General features: G+C 47.2%; 2 protein-coding genes across 2 annotated transcripts in view; one reads left to right on the plus strand and one right to left on the minus strand.

Moving 5' to 3' along the window:
- Positions 1–25737, minus strand: part of LOC138569967 (sterile alpha motif domain-containing protein 9-like) — a 649856-nt gene that overhangs the window by 623040 nt on the left and 1079 nt on the right. The window lies entirely within an intron of this gene.
- HEPACAM2 (HEPACAM family member 2) overlaps positions 25527–25737 on the plus strand; it is a 624068-nt gene continuing 623857 nt past the window's right edge. Inside the window, exon 1 of the mRNA XM_069648465.1 lies at positions 25527–25706. Coding sequence (XP_069504566.1) covers positions 25628–25706 — 79 coding nt within the window. The 5' untranslated portion in view covers positions 25527–25627. The remainder of the gene's footprint in view (positions 25707–25737) is intronic.

Consider the following 25737-nt stretch of genomic DNA (forward strand, 5'->3'; position numbering starts at 1 on the left):
CGCTCACCCTCGCCTTACGGCGCCTCTGCAGCCCCCTAACGAAATGGCTTAAGGAACAAGGGACCAGATATAGATGGGGATACCCCTTCTCTCTCACGTTCGAGCATGGAAGCAGGAAGATAACCCTCCACTCCGAAGAAGAAATTTGTGATTGTATCGCAGACATTCTTGGAACTGCCCCAAGCGAGGGTACGCAAGAAGAATCATCACAAAACAGAGCGAGATGGGGACCACAAGGTCAGAGAAGGAAAAAAGTCAAGGGATCAAGGAAGTACAGACGACCCAATGACACACCAGACAGCAACAAATGAAACACCATTGGGTGGTCCGTCATCGTGGCGAGGCACGACCTGCACCATTGTCCTACGACCGCCAGCATTTCGGAATCTAGTCCAGCGGCCCGGTCTTTTCTGGCACGCGATGAGGTCGCCACCCGAAGGACAGACACGATCAACTAGTGGAGTTGAATCCTGAAATGATACGTGCTGATGCACTAACTAAGTTCACGGTAACGGTTAAACATTGTTTTGTTAATATGTTGTTAGGGGCAAAATGGAACAGAAATGTAAAGGGGGGAGGGGGCTCAGAAAGTTACATGGATGATAGCCGCGGTTAGGGTCGTGTGGTTACGACCCTCACTGGTGGTCCGACAGTAGACCGGCAGCGTGCATCTGGTCCAAATTGGACGCCAACTAACTGGGACACAGACCCCCATGAGGGAAATGAGGGGTGGACAGCGGAAACTGGGGACAACGGGTATGAGGTTTAATACCCAGAGGGGGAGGGGAGAAAGGGCACACCAAGTCGTAAAGTCTCTGTTAAGTAGGGGCAGCTACTACACTACATCCATCATGGCAATTTCCTGCAATGGGCAGCGTGACGTCACGACCGATTTATATGAGCATACTGATGTCCCACAGTCATAACGAACCAAGTGACAGGCATGGCATACTCAAAATTGGCACGCTCAATGTAAAGGGACTTAACTCCCCCACCAAAAGATCGCTGGTAACAAGAGAGTTCAAGAGGGCAAAATTAGATATACTATTTTTACAAGAAACCCGATACAGCAAGGGAGAAGAGAGGAAGGTTCTATACGCTAAGCTCGGCGCAGAATACTGGAGCTACGGCCCTCTGAAGAAAGCGGGAGTCGGCATATTAGTCAACAAAAAGATCCAATTTGAACTCTTGAAGTCCTGGATGGACGTCAGTGGTAGAGCACTAGTCCTAGTGGGCAAGATACAAAGCACCGTCATCACCCTCGCGTCAGTGTACGCCCCCAATACTGGACAATCTAGATTCCTGCAGCAGATAATCCCGAAAGTCATGAACGAAGCAGAGGGTGATGTAATACTGGGCGGTGATTTGAACACGTGGATGGACCCGAATCAGGATAGGCAATCAGGCCACACCCTTTCAGTCCCTCTGGTGGGTGTCGGACGCTCACCGGCTGCGGACATGATGGATGCAAGTCAACCTCACTGATGCATGGAGACGCATGAACCCCACGCAAACTGGCTTTACATTCTTCTCAGCACCGCATGCAACCTTTTCTAGGATAGACTATATATACATGACCGCAGACCTTATCACGGCGATGACTGAAGCTGCCATAATTCCCGTCTCATGGTCAGACCACGATATGGTCATGGTCATTCTTGATCAAATGGCTCTCCCGCGAAGGAGCTCCAAATGGCGCTGTAACGAGACTCTCTTTAAGGATCTGATCTTCTGGGAACAACTTGAACAGGACATCAACCAATATTTTGAGCTTAACAATACAGGCGAAACTTCCATGAACACAGTTTGGGAAGCTGGCAAGGCTACCTCGATCGCATGGCACAGTTAGCTGACCAGGATAGACCACGAAAGATTAAGGAGGCCGCCAACAAGAGGGAGCTACGACAACTGGAGGCGGGTAGCATTGCGCGCAAGCTTCAATGCCTGAAGCAGAGACACTATGAACACGGGGACAAAGCAGGCACCCTACTAGCTGCAAGACTCCACATTCAACGCCAAGAGAGGTGGATGCCCACGATCCAAAACGAAGGGAACCCCCGCGACCCATATTCCCCAGTGTCCCTGAAGCCTTTGCCGACTTCTACGAGGAATTATACACGTAACAAGCTACCCTGCATCCGGAAGCGATAACAGATTACATGGACAAAATACCCTTGCTCACTCTCCCACCATATACAGTACAAACCTTGGAGGCTCCCATCACAGGAGAAGCAATTGAGGCAGCAATCAAAAGACTTCCAACAGGGAAAGCCCCCGGGAACGACGGGTACACAGCGGGGTTCTATAAGACCTTCAAAGATGCTCTTCTTCCATTCATGGTTAACCTATTTAACAACATCCTTCAATCCGGGGCGGCGCCTGAATCCTTCTCTGAAGCACTGATAACAGTCATCCCCAAGGAGGGTAAGGAGCCAAAGCTGTGTGCCTCCTACCGCCCAATATCCCTTCTGAATATCGATGCTAAAATTTATACGAGTTCTTACGGCAAGGCTGGAGTCACACATGCCCGCGATAATCCACAGTGACCAGGTGGGCTTTATTTTAGGCAGACAAGGTGTGGACTCCACCCGGAAAACCCTGCACTTACTCCACGAGGCCCAATCCTCGTTGAACAACCCAGCATTATTCTCAATTGATGCCGAGAAGGCGTTCGACAGAGTCGAATGGCATTTCCTGGAGGCCACGTTAAAGAAGATAGGCCTTGGCCCCACACTCCGTCGAGGGATTAAGGCTGTCTATACAACCCCAAGAGCATCAGTAATGGTGAACTCCCAATTCTCCCGCTGGTTCCCTCTCACCAGAGGTACGAGACAAGGTTGCCCCCTCTCGGCAATACTGTTCGCGCTGTCTCTGGAACCTCTTGCCGTAACACTCCGGGCAGACCCCGCAGTGGAAGGGATTCAGGTAAATGGCAAAGAATATAAACTAGCCCTGTATGCGGACGACATCCTGCTCCATGCGTCAAACCCAACGTCCTCCATCCCATGAGCGATCCACTTGATAGAGGAATATGGCACACTCTCAGGCTTTAAAATGAAAAGAACCAAATCCACTCTTTTTCCACTGCACGATCCCTCTCCAGAACACCAAATAGCACTCGAGCGCCTCATGCTGATCATCAGAGGCCCAACGCTGAGATATTTGGGAATCAATCTAATGTGACGCCTCGACGTCCTCTATGAAGCAAATTTCCCTCCACTTCTCGAAGCTCTCAAGGCGGATCTTATGAAATGGAAACCACTGACAATCTCTTGGATGGGACGCCTAAACGCAATCAAGATGGTTACCCTTTCAATGTTCCATTACCCCTTTCAGGTCTTGCCAATCACAATCCCTGAGCATTTCTTCAGACAAGTTAAAAAGGCCATAATAGAATTTCTGTGGAATGGAAAGAAACCCAGAATCCCCTACGATGTCTTAATACTCCCAAAGGACTCAGGGGGAGTGGGCCTACCGGACATGGAACGCTATTATCAAGCCACACAACTCAGAATTCTGATCCCACACTTGCGAGATAGAAAGGACCTCCAATGGGTTCACCTAGACAACAACATCCCAGCCACCATAACTCTTGCAGAATGGCTATGGGTTACCAGACCAAAACTCACGAGAATGCTGCGCAACCACCCAATATTGGCCACAATTTGGAACATATGGAAGAAGGGGAAAGCGATGTTGGGAGTCACCACGTGGCCTTCGCCTCTGAGCCATCTTTGGTCCCCTGGGATCAGAGAAGAAATCCCAGAACACGCTAGATACCAAACCTGGTTCGATGCTGGCCTTGAGAGAGTTGGTCAGCTGTGGAGAAATGGGAAATTTATCTCTATCCCGGAACTAGAGGAAGCCCTCCAAATTCACCCAATACCTGTCTTCTTGTATCTGCGACTGAAAGGCGTACTATCCAGAAGGGAATGGAAGGCCACTACACAGAGGGTTAACGCCCTTCGAGACGATCCTAGACACAACCAACGCCTCCAAAGGCCTCATAGCACGAATGTATAGGGCACTAATCACTAAAGACGATGCACTGAGTCTCCGCCTAAAAGCAAGATGGGAAAGAGACTTTGGCAGAGAGTTTAACCAGCAGGCTTGGGACAAAAATTGTGAGACACCATCCAAAATATCAATTGCAGCTCAGTACAAGTTACACGCAATAGAATTGCTCCACAGATGGCAGTACGACCCATACAGACTGCCCAAAATGTTCCAGACCTCCAGCCGCAGATGCTGGCGACAATGTGGTATGGATGCCGACTATTGGCACATGTGGTGGAACTGCCCCAAAGTCCGCATCTATTGGCAAGAAGTCCTGGGGTGGATCAAACAGCTGGATGGCATAGACAGGGAAGCATCACCCCTCTTGATTCTTTTTGGCCTCGAAGAAGAAGACGATGAACTGATTAGGGTGAAAGGGCTAGTATCCCCCTGTTACTCACGGCGAGAGCAGCCCTCGTTATAAAATGGAAATCCCCACGCCTACCTGATAAAAAGGATTGGATACAGACTGCCACGAACATTTACACAATGGAAAAAATAACAGCAATATTGCATTACAAGGCCGCACGACAAGAGGAAGTTTGGTGCGACTTTGCTGAACAATACATCACACACCCGGCCACAGACGACTTAACGCAGCGCAGGAACTAGTACCTAACCAACGCCAACAATGGCAGAACGTCAAAGGACTCACCGCCATCCACCCATGCCTGTCACGGAACATGCTGGAGATCGGGGATCTAGGGACGACTAAAGATGGACGTCACGCAGCTCACTACGATGCACCACAGCAATGCCATGAACAAAGGAGACTCAAGAACTGGGAGGGAGGGTAGAGGGAGGGGGGCAGGGCTTTTATTTTTCCTCTCATTAGAACGACGAACGTCAATGTTGTTAAGTATTGTTAAGGTGGACCGGAACAATTTTTTGATATTACTGTTAATGCATAATATATATCCACCTGTATGTTCACATCCAATGTCAAAATCAATAAAATTTAAGTTGAAAAAAAAAGACTAAGAGGTATCCATTATTCAGCTCGCCGCTCAGGGAATGGTGGTGTAGAGAGTCCTGGGAACGAGTATTGCCACTGTGGACAATTGTATTTGTAGGAGTTTTCATCATGGCAGGTGAGTAACCAGGAAAGGGACCAATAGTAATTAATCCTGGACGGTGAGTGGACCAGGAAAGAAGATGATGATTTGAAACACTGTATTTGTGGCAAAAAGGTTTGGCCGAAAGAAAGTATAACCACGATTATCATTTCTTTATAAACAGTTGCTTTAAAAGAAGAAGTTGTTTGCTATCCTGACAAAAGTGTTCAGAAGAAGTTGTTTGTAATCCTTTATAAATAGTTGCTTTATAAGAAGAAGTTGTTTGCTTTCCTGACAAAAGTATACAGTTGGAAAAAGAAGTGTGATATATTGATGATTGTTCTATATCTTGAAGAGAACACTTTCTTGTATTCATAAACTGTTGTTTGGGGGAGAAAGGCATTGGTCTTGACAAAAAGGATATCGTGGGAGTCATCAATTGCTTTAAAGTGGAGCAAGAGTGTTATGGGAAAGACTTTGCCTTATAAAGAAGGAAATTGTGAAGAATAACATGCGCTTTGTTTTTGAAAACAAGTGTTTATGAAGAGACATTTACTTTACCCAAGGGAAAGTCATATTGCAAGAAAAGGAACTTCTGTGTTGGACTGAGAGGAACTTTGTTGAATCAGAACTATTCTATGAGTGTTGCTGCATTGAGCCTGGGGAAGGAAGGAAATACCACCTTGGTCACTAGGAGTACTCCTTGAAACGTATATGTTGGAACTTTTGCACTGGGGTGTTGAATTGAAGTTTGCCAACTAGTCCTTATATTATTTTGTTGTTTGTATTAGTGTGAGGGTCGGAGAATTTTGGACACTAGGTCATTCTTATTTAGTTTAGTTTGGCAGGTGTGGACATCGTCGTTAGGATAGGGAAAGATTGGAGTGTATCTCACCCTTTATCTATATATATATAAAAGTGAAAATGTGTTTGTTTATTTGTGGCAGGATTTGTGGCAAAGCGTTGTTCCTTATACAATTCCACACCGTTGCACAAATCTGCACCAAATCTTGTTTAATTGCCTGTTAGGACCCTCCGGACATTACTGGCTACATGACATTTGGACACCCCAGCCATTTCCCTGGATTTCAGCAAAAGTCAAAATGTGTTTGTGGGTTTGTTGCGAACCGTTGTTCCTTATACAATTTCACACCATTTCACCAATCAGCCCCAAATGTTGCATAGTTACCTGCAAGTACTCTCCAGACTTTACTGGCTACATGACATTTGGACACTCCACCCCATTCCCTGTATTTCAGCACAAGTCAACATTTGTTTGTGGGTTTGTGGCTTGGGGAAGTATTGCTCCTTAGACAATTCCACACAGTTTCACAAATCTGTACCAAATTTTGCATAGTTACCTGTAAGCACTCTCCGGACATTACTAGCTACATGCCATCTGGACACCCCTTTTGAGGGGTTGGTGGGATCTATGGATGTTGTTTTTAGTAGTGGAAGTACCGAGGCATTTTTTAGATTAGTAGGTACTGTACTGTTGATGTAATGAAAGGGGTGAGTATGTAAGCCGCCTCTTTAATCAAGGCAGTCGGGCAAGCATCACCCTTACAATTTGAAGGTTTGAGTTTAAGTATGATCTGATCAACTTCTTTTGTAGAGAGAGGTTTGAAATTGAACTGGGGGGTATTAGATGCCAATTAGAGGGTAGGTCCCACGGAGTGGCATTGTCAATAATGTTTTTCTTTGCTTTTATTTGGGTTAGGAGCATGGTGATTTTATCTTGGAGCGCATTATGTATGTTAGTGCACCATAGGGGATCCTTGGTACATGTGTCTGGAGTAGGTGCAGGTGATTCAAGTTCTTTCAGTATGTTGAACAATTCCTTAGTATTGGAATTGGCCTTGGCAATGCAGTCATTGAAATTGTCTTTTTTTGCCTGTATAAAAGCATTTTTGTAAACTGTAGCAATAGTTTGTTAGGTTCAGATGGGGACTTTTTCCATACTGCTTCAGCTGTGCATTTTACTTTCCTAAGATTCTTTTGGTAAGGCATGTACCATTTGTTGATATGGGCCTGAGGTTTGGTTTTTTGCATTTTGACGGGTGCTATAGTGTTTATAGCCATAAGGATGGTCTTGTTATAAAGACTGACTAGGTCGGAAGGTTCCGATGGCAAAGTGGTGGCTTGGGTAATCAGGTCTAATAAAGGTAACAGGTTTTCTAGTGTAAGGTTCCGTTTACTTCTTGCTGGCATAGCTGGAGCGCAAGTTTGTGTCAAATAAGGTGCAGCTTTATCAATGGTAAACGTGATGAGGTGGTGATCAGTCCAGGTGCAAGGCGTGTTGGTTAGTACTTTTATGCTACAATTGGGGTCTGCTAACCAATCCAGCGTTCTACCTTTGTTGTGTGTTGGACCTAAGATATGTTGCGTAAATCCTAGTTCAGATAAGGTATCCTTGAGGGCAGCCGCTTTGGAGTCTTTAGGATCATTGAGGCCTAGGTTGAAGTCTCCTAGGATGATAATTTGTGAATTACCTTTAGTATATGTGGACAATAGCTGAGATATATCACTATGGAATGTAGAGGTATTGCCAGGTGGACGGTAGATAAGATGCATATTAATGCTAGATGTGGCGGAGGTGGATATTTTAATAGAAAGAAGTTCAGCGGAAGGTAGGTGTTGTTTGTTAACCATTCTTAACTCTAGCTCTGATTTGAATATAAATGCAACTCCACCACCTTTGGTAGCGTTGGTATCTCTGTCTGCACGTAGAATTGAGTAATTATTTGGTAGAGCTAATTCTAGTGAAGGACCTGCGGTAGGGTTGAGCCAGGTTTCTGTAATAGCAATTATATTAAGGTTTTGCGTTATCAGTATATCTAGTATGTCTAATGCATGTGCTTGGAGGGAACGGGCGTTGATGAGGCCAACTTTGAGAGTATCTATAGTTTTACTCGGTGCTGATATTTGCATTTTGACATTGTTAGTGCGTTTGATAGGCTTGGCTGTAGGGTGGTTTTCAGAGGGAGTACTAGGGCTCTGATCCTTGTGTGAGTGTAACTGTTGTTGTGGGGTTCTAGAGCTAAGTAGAAGGTTTCTCAGTGATAGGATGCGAGGGATAGTCTTGGTAGTTTGGGCGGTACCACTAACATAATTTGGATGGGGCAATATCATTAGAAGGCGACAGGTTAGGTGAGATGCTAAGATGTAAGACAGTCATATTATGGCGTAGCTGGGGTGGTAACTGATGTCTCTTGAGTCTGCCAGTATAGATATGGTGCTGGAGGTGTGTTGGATAAGTATAACTAGAACCAGTGTTAATTGTAAGGGTAACATGACTGGTGGGCAGGATGTGCTATTAGGTCTTTAGCTTCCCACGTTGATGTAGACTACTGGATACAGTAGAATTATAGTGCAGGCAGGTATTGGGTAGCCTTGACAAGTTATGGTTAAGTTTGCATAGTGCGCATGTGTCTCAGTCACTATAGGTGTGTAGAATAGCATACATTAGCGAGTACACGCGACAGATGCACACACATTTTCACTGGGGAGTACACGTGATAGATGCACATACATTTTCACTTCCATAGTAGAGGTAGCAAACCATTACAGGCTAACACAAAACACGCGTGTGCCGACCACATATGCAAATATGAGTAAGTCGATTAGCTATCAGAGGTATCATCAGAGGTATCATAGATTAAACTAATTCTGGTGTTAGGAGGGTTCGCTAGGCATTATGGCTGGCAGCTTGCATACGGCTAGAATGGGGCAATAGGGTACTACGTAATTTGATAGCTCTGACTGAACTATATCAAAGAAGGTAGATTAAAGCAGAAGAGTAGGCTTTTATGCTACTCGTGTGGTAGTCATGATATGTCCAAGAGGTTAACGTAGGGGTTAGTATGCATGTAGTTAGCCAGTAATATGCATATTGTAGTTACAGGGTCGTATATAAACAGGTTTAGTATGCACATAGATTCGTAACTCTAGGTAAAACAGTGCACAGGCAATGTTGCGGTTTACATGACATAATGGCATGGGCGCTCATAAATATGTGACAACGAATATAGTTATTGCATATATAGTCGGCCAGGCGGGATGTTAATATGGATATTTTAGCGATCCAACAGATAATGGGCTGTTGAGACACAAGTCGTGCAGGTATCCGTGGACATAGTTGGCTGCAGCAGGTGTGGTTACTTCGTGGTTCAGTGAACTGTATATGGATTACTGGGTAGGGAAGTACCAAGGCAGGCTTACCAGTGATAGAAGTCTTAGTGCGTATTCAGCCAGGCACAGGATCAGCGTTCCAGGCCCTGGCTCCGTCGGCTCCAGACAGGCTCACAGCAGGGTCTGAGCCTTGAAGGTGTGCCTTTGCTGGTAGGCCAGCTTTCGCCTGCCTGCGAAGGATTGTCTAATAAGTAGCACTGGGGAGCCAATCACTTCACGTTGCAGAACGAAGTAGGAAGTTAGAAGTTAGGATAATTTCGTTTCTCGGACCAGATGACGGTCGGCCATTTTGAAGTGGGTAGTCCTTGTGGCTGGCAATGGAGGGCTGCCCAGAATAGGCAAATAGAGGCCTCAAATGCGGCGAGGAGTCGGGGTAAAACCTATTTAAGGCAAGCAGCAATCTTGTGGCAAATTATGCTGCATAGTGATGGTCTTCTCACACGTCTCGGAGAAAAAGCTGCAATTTCAGATATAGCAGCAGAGTGGACCCCAAGGCATATTTTAAGGGAAATGGCACCTCAGGCTCTTCAGGAGCGGCGATCACTGCTTCAGCAGTGTTGGAGGGCTCCAACTCCCCCAGAGTATTTATACGGACTGGAGATAAGGCAGGACAGGCTCACAACAGGGTCTGAGCCTTGGAGGTGTGCCTTTGCTGGTGGGCCAGCGTTTGCCTGCTGGCGAAGGATTGGTTAATAAGTAGCACTGGGGAGCCAATGACTTCACGTTGAAGAATAGGTGCCTCAAATGCGGCGAGGAGTCGGGGTAAAGCCTATTTAAGGCAAGCAGCAATCTTGTGGCGAATTATGCTGCATAGTGATGGCCTTCTCGCGGCGTCTCGGAGAAAAAGCTGCAATTTCAGATATAGCAGCAGAGTGGACCCCAAGGCATACCTTAAGGGAAATGGTGCCTCAAAATATTTTGTAACTTCTGTTTCATCTGCCACCTCTTTCAACCTTTGAACCATGTAAGCGCCCCAAGACCCTCTGGGCAAATAAATAAAATAAATGGAACATTAATTTCTCATTCTAAGCTATGAATACAGGCACAAAATGCTCCATGCATTCTCACTCACGCTCACTTTTTACCAACCAGGAACTCCCATGAACCAAGGTAAAGTGGGTGTGGCTGTGGCCGTGATTTTTATTTTTTAAATACACCAAATGTAATGAAAACTATTTTTATTGCTGGCGATACAGATGTACTTTATTTAACCAAAACATAACTGTTGGTTTTTTATTGATCTACTGACATCAGAACTCTTTCTCTCGTGTTTTGGCATAGTTTGTAAACATGATATCTCACCTTTTTCCACATTGTTCTCTATTGATTGTTCTTGGTGACCTGAACTTCTGGCTGAAAACAGCTGATAGTAATGCCAGGATTTTGGTTGATTGCATGAATAACATTAGATTGACACAGAGGATGCCTTATTCCACACGTGTGGTAGGCCACACATTAGATGGCATTTTGATCATGTTAGGCCAGTCAGAGTGTACAAGCCTTTAATGTTTCCATGGTACAACCATGCATTGATTCCTTTTTATGCATCTTTTACATACTCAGATTATGCCCCACAACATTCTTACTCTGGAGAAATGTGTACAAGAATGAGATAACATTTCTCTAGACAATTTTCAGAAATGATTCTCTAATCCACGAAACTGGACAGATGAAGACCAGCAAAATTCTGATCCCTTACTGTGCTTGGTCAGAAATGATGACAAACTTTCTACAGTCGTCAACACATTGGCACCCGCTAAATTGAGCTCTATGAAATGGGATCAGACTAAAAGCAAACCGTGGTATCTTGAATCAATGAGAACGGCCAAGAAGAGAATTAGACAGCTAGAATAATGCTGGAGGAAGAATCGTGGTCTCGAAACTAGACACCTTCAAATGAGAAAGCTACATGCATATACATCTATGATAAAACAGGCCAAAAGAACTCATTATTCGGAAAGTATGCTTAATAGTTCAAACAGTAGTAATGAACTTTTCAAAGTACTCAAGGATCTTTGAGTGCCACAGTTTCTAAATAAACCTGCTAGTGCCTACTCAAGCATTCTTTGAAAAACTAGCTCAGTCTATATCCCAACAATGATTCTGGTTTGCTTCCCCGAAAAGTCTTTGAATCCTTCACACCTATGACTGAGACCTCACTGTTAAAACTCATTGCTGAGAGGAGACCCACTGAATCCCCATGAGCCTTGTCCAGCCAGACTTCTAAAAAACCATTGAATGCTTATAGTAGTAGACCTATGTCCAACTATTAACTGCTCATTGACTACGGGATGCGTTCCGGACTGCCTCCAATTGTCAGCATTCACATCTTTACTTACAATGCCTACTCTGGACACCACAGTTCCAGCTAATTACCTCCCTAACTCACAGATCCATTATTACGGTAAGCTCTTCAAGACAGGGCTAACTTCCCAACTGCAGACTTTTTTCAAAACTGCTGGATGGGTGGACGAAGAGCAAGAAGGTGTTCGGCCGGGTAGAAATAATGAATCTGTGATAGTAGCAGCAGGGGATGACCTGAAATTCTGAGTGGATACAGGTGAGATAGGAGTGTTTTCCCTGTTGGACCATTCACTCTGTTTGATACTGCAGATCATAATGCACTTAAGTGCCGTCTTTTCAAGATGAGGCCACAGGGTACGCCAGGGCTTTGGGTAAAGAAAAAGTGGAGCAATCAAGCACAACGTAGCCTTACCTCTGTTCCAATCGGCTCAGAAAAACAATTACCTATAGAGTACCTAAAGGCCAGTGTAGTCCAATCTGTACATGAAACCCTTGACTGATCTCATCCGCAGTTTTGAAATGACCTCCTTTCATCTACATGTGAACAATTCTCAAATTATTCTTTGTCTCGGAAAGACAGATCACACTTTGTATGCTGTGGGTTAGAGAGTGGATGACAGTGAACCAACCTCAACTTAATACTAAATAAATGGAGATACTGATTTGTAGGAACAGTCAGATATCTCCAATAACTCCTCTATCATACAAAGATGGGGTGATACGTTCTGGCCCCGTCATTAGGGGCCTGCCCAAATGGATACCCAAATTAGCAAGCTGAGCAATTGCTGCTTTTCTACATCTGAGAATATCAAAATGATTCATGGAGAACTTCTCTTTCTCCGCTAGGGCCCACATCATGGCTGCATTTGTGGCTAGCAGATTCCACTACTGTAATCTCATCTACCTTGCCCTTCTGATGAAGAGTATGTTAAGGCTGCAGTATATTCGAAATGCTGCTGCAAGGCTGCTGCTTCACCTGCGCTGTCGTAATAACATCTCATTGGCCCATCAGGTATTGAATTGGCTGCCAGTTAATAAGCACATTGAATTTAAAGCTGTGTGTCTGGTACACAAACCTTTTAACAATAAAGGACAATTGTTTATGAGCTGTCACTTTTCACACTACATTCCCGGTACATCTTAGATCAGCATTCGCTGGTCTAGTGGTAACCCCTAGGTTTCAATATCGCCATCCAGGCATACTAGCTATGGCTTTCACTTCTTTCTGGCTTACACCTGCTAGAAGTCAATTAGAATTTAGGTGCAGGTTGAAAACCATTCTTTCCTCTAGATAATTTGCTATCTGAATTCTCCTAAGGGCTGCATGGTTATTAAGATCTAGTGCCATGATCCATCTTCCGAGGCAAGTTGTTGCGCTTTATAAATGCTACCCTAGCCTACCCTATGGAGCTGTTTCTGGTTTACAGTAGCAGATTATGTGCCTCCAAGACTGAACTTGGGCATCTGAAGCTGCTCCTGGCATATGTTTACAGTGCATGTTAGCTAAAACAAAGAGATGATGGCTGGAAGGTTTAGAATTAATCTTAAACCTCTGGCAATTGCTCTGGGCCATCCTCCAGACCATCGTTCTTCACATGCCAAGCCATTACGGGAAGGCGAAAGACCATATGCAAATCAGGCTTGGCCCCACCCCCAAATGTGTGCATGTTAGGTCATACCTGGTCATCTTAAGGTCTTCCCGCGATAGATGGCACTGCATGTGAATCTGGCACATTAGCAAATAAGAGTACTTTGAGAAAATGGTAACCTGATGTTGTGGATTCTCCTAGGGTGCCATTGCGTGATCACCTAGAATGTGCTTTTGTGTTGGTCTCAAAGGCCTTCCCCCACCTGCCCCTCATAATGGGCAGATGGATCTGTGCCTTTCCTTTAATCAAGTATTATTACCTCTGAATAAAGGTATACGCAGAGGCAATGGGTCTTCATGGATCCCCCACCAAGGGACTTCCAGAGCCTGTTGAAGGATTTGCAGTTGACCTGTAGATGTAAAGTAATGTCATATGCAACACTGGATGATCAATAACAACCTCTGCTTGAACACCTCTAAAGCAGAGAGCATCCACTTTGGTATGATCATTAGTCATTTGCTCCTTTCTCATGGTTGGCTACTGTAGGATGCCGCCTCTATCCTCTCCACTTCTGCCAAAAACATTAGTGTGACCTTTGATGGCCTACTCTCCATCATACTGCAGCTGCAAGATATCACTCTTTCGCACCTACTTAAACACTGACTCGCTCTTCTTCACATGTCACAAAGTAGCTTGAGCTGCAGTCATTACTCGGGCCAATTATTGCAAGGTCTTTACTTGAGTCACTCAAAATTCCTTACTAAACATTTCCAGATTATTCAGAGAAAGGCTGCCAAGCTGATCCTAGGTATGAAACCATGAGACCACATCACTGATGCTTTGATATCCCTTCCTTGGCTCACAGTAGATTCCCGCGTGTGTGTCAGGACACTGGACCTCATCCACCAAGCCTACTAGGGCACTGGCCCAGACTAACTTAAGCAAAAGGTTTAGAATTACTGTTCCAACAGAGTACTGTTCAAGAACACGGATGGTTAGAGTTTTCAAGAGGAGGAAATAAGGGGGCATATTTTTGGATTCTACAGGGGTGACCCTCTGGAATAACCTCCTAACCTCTCGTCGGTCCAAAGAAAACGAGCTCCGGTTTTGGAAGAGACTAAAGACGTTCCTGTTTAAAAAGGCCTTCTCATTATGAACCTTATTCTAGGTACCCTACTATTTTAAAATGGTATGAGCACCCTGGCTCTGTCTTCCCATATGCACTTGGTCCCAGTGCACTTGCATTATCATGCTTCCTTTTTTCACTTCTCCCCCTTACTTTACCTCCTACTCAACTGATCCAGAATATTCCAAGGCCTATGAACGATCGGATTTCTTTTCCTGCCTCCCCCGACTTGGGGCACCATGAAGCAATATTTTGTGCCGTTGCCTCTACAAATCACCAATAAATAAGTAAAAATGTAATAGGCTTTTTTACTGCACCAGTTACCACAATAGTGGTGTATCAGCCCTGAGACTAGGTCAAGTGGATATTGCGTATTATCTTCGTTTCAAGACCTTGGTGTCTGACGGGAAGAGGAAGGGTTGGTTTAAGAGAGTTTGAAAAAAAGGTAGTAGGAAGCACGCTGTAGGATGTGGTTTTGGAAAGCCAGCCAGGTGGGCTGGGCGTGTTTTTTTTAAGGTTGGGTGCATGTGCATTTAACTTCTCTTGCTTGAGCAAGAGGAAGTGCAGCCAATTAGTGGTGCAGGGTTCAGATGCTGATTATTTTAGAGGTATTCTATAGCTGCAGATCTAGTACTACCAGTTAGGGTTACTTTGAGGGGGTGTGATTGGTTGGATGATGGGCTTGAGATGGGCTCAAGCAGCCCCATGTAGCTTGGAGAATGGATGGATGGGTGTGCTTTTGCTTCTGCAATGTGTCCCTCAGGGGTAGAGCCTGGGATTTCCAAGGCATGTGTGGGCTATTTATCTAAGGCCAAAGTGACTGTAAGAAAAAGGAATGCAGGGAGGAGGGACAGGGTTAGAGGAAAAGGGAAAAGGACCAGCCCAACCAGAGTACCCACAAATGTGCGGCCACTGTCTCATATTGGTCGATCCATGTGCATTTGTAAACTTGAAGTGAGAATGGGGTTTGGTTTATAGGTTCCCTGATTTTGTGTCCCCAATGTAGTCCCTTGACATGTGCCTCCTACCCTGTATGCATTCCACCATGTACTGCAATTGCCTCCTTGAGTTGGAGGTGGATCATGGTGAACCCGGTGGGTCAAGAATTTCTCCCTGGGCAGGTTTGGGAGCTGTACTCCCGGCCCAGAAAGTCTGTGGCAGGGAATAGGGTATTTATTGGGTGCCGAAGGTTCGGAAACACACAACGGTGGCTGGTCATCGGTGTCTTTGGTCCCGAATCTTCGGCAAATGAGGGCTGTTGGCAGAGCCGGAGACTTTGGGTAGGATGTCGTACCACGTGGAGCATACCATATGCACGGCAGTGAGGGGACTGTACAGTGCGAGTCGAAGCTGGCCTGCTTGATTTATTGGCCAGTGTCTCATGTGTGTTTGCCTGCGCCCAGTGAGTGTGCGAGGTCTGGTAAGTAGGTGGTGGTGCCCAGCGTCCAGGAAGCGGGGCGGAGAGAGTATATAGGGGGTAGGGCAAAGGTATAGACAGGGTATAGCCTGAATGGGCAAGGCCCACCCAAAAGGGATATTTAGTATAGGGAGCTGCTGATCGGGGCCATCATTTCCTGGTTTGTGCAGGGCCTGAGGATGGTGGGCTGGTTGTGGTGGTGGGGTGGGCAGGGGAGAGCAGTGGGTGGCAGAGAACACCCTCCCGTTATGTGCCCGCTACGGGGTGCCGGCGCGGAGCATGCAGGTGGTAGGGTGTGGTGTTAGCGGGGTTGCGGTTCGGAAGCTCAATGAAACACAACATGCTGAGTATGCTTCGTGTTCCACTCTGCCATCTTCCGACAGGCGGGGCCTTTATTACACTGCACGTCATCATGCGGTGCGAGACTTGAGGGGGATACAACATTCGTCCTTTATTTCAACCGAACACATTAATGAGTAACAATAAACCACCATTGTGGCTCACCCCTGCATAATCAAGTCTAGTACAAGCACAACATTTTCCTTGCTTCTATGGTAACAAGAGTCCCCTTTAGTCTTTGTGGTGGTCACCACTCATAGACCTGCAACTTCGAGGGAGCTTTGGGGTGGCCCTCAGGTTGTATCTATGGAGCCTTGTGGCGGCCTTGTCTCTGATTCACCTCCCCCATCCCAATCACCTTCTATTTGGTCGGGTGCAAACTCTTCATTCGATGGCTCACCTGGGCTTCCACCTCGAGTGTCCTCTTCCTCACCCACTGGCGCCGGATGGTGCTGTGCGGGGTCGTCATATCCTTGTGGTCGACCACTTCCGTATGTCCACAACTCTTCAGCCACTTTTTTAAACCAGCAGCTGTTTCTAGTGATGGTTTCCTGTCCTCAACTTGCCGTCACCATTGACCCTTCGGTACGTGTCCCCTTCCATGGATGGCGATCATATCTCGATTCCAGTTTTGACTTTGTGGGGTTTCGCAACACCAACACATTGTCACCTACTTTGTGTCCAGCCTCTCTGGCGTTCCTCTTGTGGCTCATGTGTTTGTTTGCTGTAACTCTTTTTGCATGAGTGTGCTCACCGTCGATCTCATCCACCCCCTTGCTCAGGGGATGAGGAATGGATGAGTTTACTATCGTCCCGTACATGAGGTCTTCTGGGGGTACATTCGTGGAGCTGTGGGGTGTGACTCAGTAGTTCCTCAAAACCTTGTTGATTGTCCTCATAAATCTCTCCACATCCCCATTAGCTTGTGGCCAACGGGGGGTGATGTGGTGGTGCCGATATGGAGTTCCTCCATGTATATCCTCAGATCTGTTCCTTGAAACGGTGGTCGGTTGTCGCTCTTGACACACCATGGTATAACATGCATCGCAAACATCTTCTCCAGTGCGGGGATTACTGTGTCAGCCAAAGTCAAGCTGATGAACTCCACCTTGGGGTACCGTGAGTGGTCGTCAATTACTACCAGGAGATAGATACCCTCCTGTACGGTAAAAATGTCGATGCTGATAGTGTCCCACCTCAAGGATCCGCGTTCCGCCCACTGGATCGGCTATGGGTGTAGTGGTGCCCCCGTAATTTGGCATGGGAGGCAGGCCGCAACAGTGTCCTCCACCTTCATATCTAGGTGCAGAAACCACACCCGGTGTCTTATCCTGGCTTTCGTACAGACCGTCCCTTGGTGGCCCTCATGTGCAAGGGAGACGATCCTGTCTTGTAGGCTGCAGGGGATTACAATCCGGAAGACACTCAGGATCAGGCCCTCTCTGGTGATGGACAATTCTTGCTGCACCAGGAACATCCCATGTAGGAAGTCTCTAACTGCCGGCATGCGATTGTGAACATTCCGGAGGAAGGAGTTCCAATCCCCTGCTATAATCGTGTTTTTGATGATTTCACCACATGGATCATTTTGCGTAGCCTCAATGATGTCTGCAACGCTGACTGCTTTGGGCTTCATGGCATATGTGTTCCTCTGTCTCCTCGGCTTCGTCCACTTCTCCTTGTGTCACGGGTCGTGGGTGCCTGGAAAGGAAATCCACTGGGTTGTCCACCCCGCCTGGTTACACTAGCTCGAACTCGTACTGTTGTAGGTGCAGTAACCACTTTCCTGTCCTGGCCTGGGGGTGTGCTGATGATCCCATGAAGATCGGGAGGAGCGGTTTGTGGTCGGTGAACGCCTTGAACCTTTGGCCGTAGAGATAGATATGAAAATGTGGCACCCGCACAGAACCGCAATTGCTTCCTTCTCGATGTGGGAGTACCTCTGTTCAAGCGGTGTGAGGGCTCTGGATGAGTATGCGATCAGCCATGTTTCCCCTGTTCTTGACCTCTGCACCAAGATTGCCCCGAGTCCAACTGGGCTTGCATCCACATGTAGCTCTGTGGCCAGAGTAGGGTCACAGTAAGCCATTGTGGTGTCGGCTGACAGTGACTTCTTGATACATTCAAACGATTCCATGCATTGTTGGCTCCATTCCCATTTGACATTCTGCCTGGTGAGTTCTCGGAGCGGCTCTGACATAGTGGCCAGATTGGGGATACATCTGCTGCAGTACGTGGCCATGCCTAGGAAGCTGCGTACCTCCGTGGGTGTGGTAGGAGGGGAGGCTTCTTTTATATTGGCTACCTTCTGGGGGGTCAGCTGATATTCCCTTTTTGTTGAAGATGTAGCCAAAGAGCGGGATCTCCTCCCTCAGGAACTTGCATGTATCCTAGTGTATCGTGAGTCCTGCTTTCTCCAGTATGTCAAGTACCATTTCTAGACAGCAGAGATGTTCCTCCTTGTTTTCAGCATGGATGAGGATGTCGTCACTAACATTTAGTTCACCGGGGATGCCCTGTATTATCTCCTGGATGGCCTGTTGGAATACTTCCACCGCCAAGGTGATTCCGAAGCTTAGCCCTTTGTAACACAGCAGGCCTAGGTGGGTCGAGAAAGTAGCTATGTATCTCAAGTCCCGGTGTAACTTGAGCTGGTGATAGCCAGCGTTGAGGTTAATTTTGGAGAAAATCTTTGACCCAGTAAGGTCCGTGATGATCTTGTCCAGTGTTGGGGTGATTTGTCCCTCCCTTTTTATTTCAGCACTGGGTAGGCGCATATCGATGCACATCCGCACCTTCCCGGGTTGTTTACGCTTCTCAGTGACAAAAATCGGGGGGGAGATCCAGGGAGTTGGACCAGTCACTTGCTCAATGATGCCAGCCTTTTCAAGTTTGTGCTGTTCTTTGGCTACGATGTGAATCATGTGAAAGGGGGTTCTTCTGTGTCAGACTGCTCGTGGCTGTACTGTTTAAACAATGTGGCACTTGATCAGTTTGCCTTTGAGGCATCCAATGCCCCGTAGAATGTCTGGGTGTTTGGCTAGAAGGCTGGCGATTTCAGTGGAGTCGGTAACGTCACAAATGAATTGGATGAGTCCTAGGTTTTCCGCAGCCTCCCAGCTGAGTAGGCACTTGATGCCGGAGTTGACCACATACATTTTGGAGTTGATGTTTGTATCACCCCTACTCAATGTGGTTTGGAATCACCCCACCACGAGGAGTGGTTTCTTGCTGCCATAGGTCAACAGTTGGGTGTCCGTGTGCTTGAGTATTGGCTGTGGGCTCAGTTTCCGGAACGTACTCGTCGGCATGACATTCACTGATGCCCCCGTGTTGATGGTTATCAAGGTTTCTTCTTGTTCCTGCATGCTCACAAGGCACGTTGGCCTTTTCTTTTTTTTTCTGGGTGTCACCGCCTTGGTTCAGTGCCGAGATGAGGTGGACCTTCCCTCTTTTTTCACTCGTCCTGCTGTGATTGCTTTCGCCACTTCCTTGTCTTCTTCCCCTGATTCGTTGTTGATGAGTGGTTTTCCGTTACCACCAGGCGTGTCTCCGCCTGTTTCTTCTTTTTTGTCGATTGTTTCATGGGAGGCGGTTGTGTGCGTTGGGTCTGGCCAGCTGATGCCCTACAGACACGTGCATAATGGTCTCTTCGGCCACAGGCTCAGCATGTGGTCCCTTGTGCTGAGCAGTATCTTCTCCCATGTCGTGCCCCTCTGCACCAACTACACTCTGTTGGGCCGGGGATTCTCGGCTGCCACTGTGGCGAGTTTTGCGTCTTGAGATTATCCTCCCTTTGTGAGGGCCTGCTTATAACCTGCGCAATGGTTGCTGTTGTTGGCACCCCCTGCAGTTTCTCAAGGGTAGTACCCATCTGGGCCGCTCTTGCGTTTGACAGCTCCCTCTGGCATCCGTACTCCAGAATACTTGCTAAGGTGATCCTTCTTTCACTCAAGACCATTCCGCGTAGTTTCTCGGAAGACATGCCATTTATTATCTGGTGCCTTATCTCTTTCTTGTTGTCTGGGAACTTGCAGGATAGTGCCTGCCGCCTCAACTTCGTATGGTATGCGTCTAGGGTCTCTTCTTTCCGATTGCACTGTGGTGCAGAAGTTAAAAGTCTGAAAGTCTGGGTTGAGTTGTGGCATAAAATGTGCAGTCAGGGCGTCTCTGGCCAATTGGTATGCGTCTGCGCCATCGCCTATTATCAGCGAATTGAAAATGTGTAAGACGCCATCACCAATGTTGAGCAGCAGGTGTGACTTCTTCCTTGGTGTGGGGATGTCCTTGCAATCCATGGTCATTTCAAACTTCTGGATCTACGTCGTCCAGCGAGGCCCCACAGAAGATGGGTCTGTGTATGGGTCAAATGGAACCAGCAATGCTTATATGCCCCCTTGGTGGCGAGAAGGGCAGTGTCTGGAGTGGCAGTGTTTATTTATTTATTTATTTGCATTTGTTGAGCGCACAGCAGACCGAAGACATTGTGGCGCTACTTACAGTGTTGCTTATACTTAGTTACAAAACAGTTCATGTCCGTACGGTTACATTGGACGAAATGTACTTTTTTACAGATATGCAAGAGCAGCAGGAGCACCTGAGAACAGGGTTAGTTGAATAGGGCAGTTTTGAGGTTATTTCGGAAGGAGAAGAGAGATCCGTCAGCTCTAAGGTCAGTAGGTAGGGAATTCCAGAGTTTAGGTGCAGGGAAGGGGAAGCCTATTCCTCCTGCTTTAGTTCTGTTGATGCGAGGTATTGCTAGTTGATTCGTGTATTGTGTATTGTGTTGCTGCCAGTCCGGCCGGGGGAACTGGCCTTGGGTGTGGTGAATCCCGTTGCCATGTTGCTGTGCATGGGGTTGTCCACTTATATGTGTTTACGGGCCTTCCTCCTCACCTGTGGTGTGTGTCCACTTTGTTGAAGGCACATTGCTGGTGGTTTATCAGAGTTCTTTTGTAATGCTGATGGTCAGAATAGATTGCTTCATGTGCTGGTTGGAGTAAAGGAGATTAAAAGCTGCAAATCTCGTCTGCTTTCCCTTTTGTTTTCCATTTATTCTTTTTTCATGTGCCGAGGAGCGTGGCTCCTCAGCAGTTTCCAAAAATGATCAGCCGTAAAGACCAAGTTTGAATTTCTGTGTTGTATGCTGATGTGCGCGGACCATCTTTACTCCTCATCGCCAATCTTATGTTCCGGCACAGGGTTGCCGGGAGGTAACATGCAGGTGACAGGTCGTGCCGCTGTGTTAGTGGGGGCGTGGTGCGGAAGCTCAATGAAACACAACATGCTGCGTATGCTTCATGCTCCGCTCTGCGGTCTTCCGGCAGGCGGGGCCTTTAATATGCCTCATGTCATTGCGTGCCGCGAGACGTGAGGTGGTGACAGCGAGGAGGTTGGGCAGCCTGCCCCCCACTCGCTGTGCTATGAGGAAGGTGAGCAACAACGAGTGGGGGTGAGAGTGAACACCCCCCAGTGGCGGTGATGGGGAGCAGGATTTGGGCCCCCGCACCCTACGAAGAGGACATCGGTGGACATCCCCCCATAGAAAGGCAGGGCAGGAGAGGACACCCATAATTTTAGGAAGACAGGGATGAAAGGTGACCTTGCCATTTGATTGGCTGGCAAGATGAGAAAGTGGTGTGGGAATGGAAGTCAGGGAGGGAACATGTCTGGGTGTTAAGGTTGGGAAGATTTGTTATGGAGGGGAAGATTGCACAAGGTGCTGTAAGGAGTGGGGTGGTCTATTGGCAAGGAAGGTGGTGTGGCCTGGTGACAGGCCATGGAGCACGTGGAGGAGTAGTGTACCAGTGGAAGAGATAATGTGAGGTGTTGGGGGAAGGAAGACTTCGGAGCGGATAATAATTTTTTCTCGCACCGGGTGCTAGGGCAGAAAGAGCCAGCGATGGGTGGGGGGGGGGGATCAGAATATGGATTGGTACAGCAGAGTGGGGACTGCAAGATGTTGACAGGCAGAAGAGGTTCGCAACAGATAGCACAGTGGTAGAGCATAGGATTATGGAGCACAGAATACTGGGTTTGAATACCAAAGCAGATCTGTGGATCCAGCTTTGGAAGGGGGTGAGCAACGAGGTGCGGGGGGTGGCTTAAGGAAGGGCGTGAGTGGTCGAGGGATTGGGGTGCAAAGGAGCAGGGGGACATGGATAGGGATACAGGGGCACTAGGGGATGGGGTATTAATGGGATGCAAGAAATTGGAATAGCATGAATAGGGAGGATTTTTGTATTGCAATTTGGCGGAACAGGTGTTTAGTGCCGCTAGGTCAGATTAATCATAACAAAATGACTCTAGTTTAACTAATTTTATTCTGATGGACCGCTGCGTAAATAGGTGTATATGAGGTTAAATCCCAACCTCAAATTAGATTATCTACTGTTATTAAATACATCACTCAAACTGCGCTTGTGCCATATGATCAATCCATTTTGATTGTCTCACACTAGTTATGCCTTTGCCCTTTAAATGAGTCAAGTTCTGTCCTATTTGAATTCATCCCGCATGTTTAGGCTTCGATGCGGGATGCGTTAATGCCCTAAACCAGGCTCACTGCGAGGGATTATTACTGATATATGTACAGGTTATATGTGTACTAGATAGGATTGCCAATGTATAGCCATGAAGAAGACCTCGGAAAAAAAGGGGCGAAACATGGGACGGCTAAGGCATAATTAATTTCAAGAGGGGAAACCTTCAGGTACAAGTCCAAGGCATAATTAGTTTGAGGCAATAAAAGGGATTGATCATATGGGACAAGCGCAGATTGAGTGGCGCATTTAATAATGAATAGGAAGGAGTTAGTGAGAAATCTGTAGTAAGAGGCAAGGGTAGATGGGGCGTGGCACATTGGGGGTTGAGGGCATGGGGGCCATGTGGACATTACGCAATGCCTGATTGTGATGGGTTCAAGCTACTGCTCAGAGTGGTGAGGTCTAGCAAGGGGTCCAGGGAGTGTTAGAGGGAAAGTTGTGGGGACGTTGAGGGTACCGGTGATTATGGAGAGATGCAGGGTCGGACTGGGGCATAAAATTGTCTCGGGCTCCAACGAAAACGTGGCCCACTGTTGCAAATGGGAATTCATTCCTTTTGTGGGGCTGTTTGAATAGTACCGAAGGGGGAGGTTTTGGATAAAATGTGTTGTACATTTTAAAGACTATTTATTCAGCAACACTGGTCAAAATTATTAGTCGCATTGTGAAGTAGCTCCTCAAACTGGCACACTTTGCCCCAAAACCCTGGCCACAAAAGCATTGTGCGTTTTTTGGTCTGGCCATGGGCCTTTGCCCTATAGGCCAGTCCTAGCCTGGAGAGATGGTGAGGGACTTTATTAAACGGGCAGGAAGGTGCCGGAATTAATACTGGGAGAAGGGCATCCGTTGTGCATGAGATTAAGGGTTGCTCCACTCAAGGTGAGGAAAAGGGGGAGGGTTTATGATATGATATGGTATTTATAACGCGCCTATACACAAGTGTTTAAAGGTGCGACGAGGGAGGGGAACAAAGCGAAGACAGACAACGATCCTACTAGGACAGGTGTCATTCAGATCACGCAAGTGCATGAGAAGGGGGGAAAGGGAAAAGTGCGAGGGGGATGGGAGAAGGGAAAGTGCAGTACAAGGGATAGTATAATAAATAAGATAAATAAAAACGGCCTGCAAGTGGCAAGTGTATGTTAAGTGCAGAACATAAGTGCTGGTAGGGGGACTGTAAGGATACAGAAAACAGTCCCCAGGTGCTGGGGTTGCCAGGGAGGCAGTGCAGGTGGGCAACTGGCGGGCCTGGGCCCGAAATCAGAAGGGAGGCCAGGTAACCAGTGCAGTTTCTGTCAGGAAATTCAACAGGGGAGAGGGGGAGTGAAAGCAGAAGCAAAGAGGAAGGTTTTGAGGTGCTTCTGGAACCGGAGATGGTTCTCCTCAAGTTTCAGGGAGGCAGGAAGGCTGTTCCAGAGGGAGGCCCCTGCCGAAGCGAGAGATCTACCGTGAACTTGTTGCTTGGAGAAACGACTGACCCTGAGGGAGTTGGAGCCGGATGAGCGAAGAGTTTGAGAGGGAACATATTTAGGAAGAGAGTGTTGAAGGTATTTCGGCCCCAGTCCCCAGAAGGCTTTGTGGACAATGCAGAGGGTTTTGAACTTAATCCTCACAGCCACTGGGAACCAATGCAGAGATTTCAGTCCAGGAGAGATACGATCCCTGGGCTTGAGGCCAAGGACAAGTCTCGCAGTCCTGTTCTGGATATGTTGCACACGGCGTAGAGTAGAAGCAGGCAGATTTAGATAGAGGCTGTTGCAATAGTCCAGCCTAGAGAGAACCAGGGCTCTGGAGACAGTGAGCTTCTGGGGGAAGGAGAGGAAAGGAAGAATACCTCTGAGGAGGTGCAGCTGGTAGTGTGACTTCTTAGAGACATCAGAGATGTGAGGAGAGAAGGAGAGTGTGGAGTCGAAGATGACCCCAAGGTTTTTCGCCTTGCAGATGGGAGCGGGAAGAGGGCCAAGAGAGGCCGACCAGAGAGCTGCAGGGAAGGAGGGAGTGGGTGTGTAGATGAGTAGAATCTCAGTCTTACTGACATTAAGGCACAGGTCATTGGTCCAATGAGTAGAATCTCAGTCTTACTGGCATAAAGGCAGAGGTCATTTGCGGCACACCACTCCTGCATGGCAGACAGACAGTCAGAGATGAGGGAAGGGGAGGAGGAGGCCGAGGGTAGCCTGAAAATGAGCTGAGTATCGTCCGCATAGCACTGGAAGTTGGGGCAGAGAGCGGCAATGCGGTGGGCAAGGAGTGCCAGGTAGTGGTTGAACAGCCAGGGAGAGAGGTTAGATCCCTGGGGGACACCACAGGTAGAGACAAACATATTGGAGAGGAAAGACCCAAGTTGCAAGAGGGAGAGATTAAAGGGGGTAGGGTTTGGTTTCTGACTATCTATCTTTTGACCATTTATTGAGTCTGTAAGGCTAAGGAGCCAGGTTAACAGTTGTTTTGTAAACCTGCGCCCGTGGCATTAAAGCAACCTCTTCCATTCTCGGCTATTTCTGTACTGTCTAGACCAATAATATACGTCAAACAAGGTGCATTTAATTACATAGAGTAACACAGGTTCGATCCCCAGATCCGCGCTTAGAAAGTTCTGGTTATTCAGTGCGTTATAAATAACCTATATCATAATAAGAAGTATGCATTCAGCGAAACAAAATAACTGCATTTCTTCTGTTTTACAAAAATACTAAATACAAAAATACATAAATACTAAAATGCACCTTGGACTGGAGGTTTCCGGCCCCAGACAGACTCCCAGCTTGTCACACTCCGTCCGTATTTCCTGCAAACATACTTTGAAACTGCGATGACAGGGGGACATGTTGAGCCCTGAGCTAACAGGTGTTGCTACGCCCTGCCTCTCGTTGTATACACACAGGGAAATCACTCGAGGCAAGGCACAGGATTGGGTCTGTTAACTCATTACCGATTTGCCTGGCAAATAAAGCGGCAGCTGCTGGTCCAGGCGCTGCCTCCGCAGAGAGCAAGGCGGCATTTGCATGGGACAGGATGCTTTCATGGAGCCCTCTGCCAGCCCGCTCGCTGTCTTCAAGTGCCAGCTCTACCTCATACTTCTTGGTAAGAAAGATATGTTATACTTTGTAGTTTA

The sequence above is a fragment of the Ambystoma mexicanum genome, chromosome 2q, assembly GCF_040938575.1.
Source record: "Ambystoma mexicanum isolate Mex_15411 chromosome 2q, UKY_AmexF1_1, whole genome shotgun sequence".
Classification (NCBI taxonomy): domain Eukaryota; kingdom Metazoa; phylum Chordata; class Amphibia; order Caudata; family Ambystomatidae; genus Ambystoma; species Ambystoma mexicanum.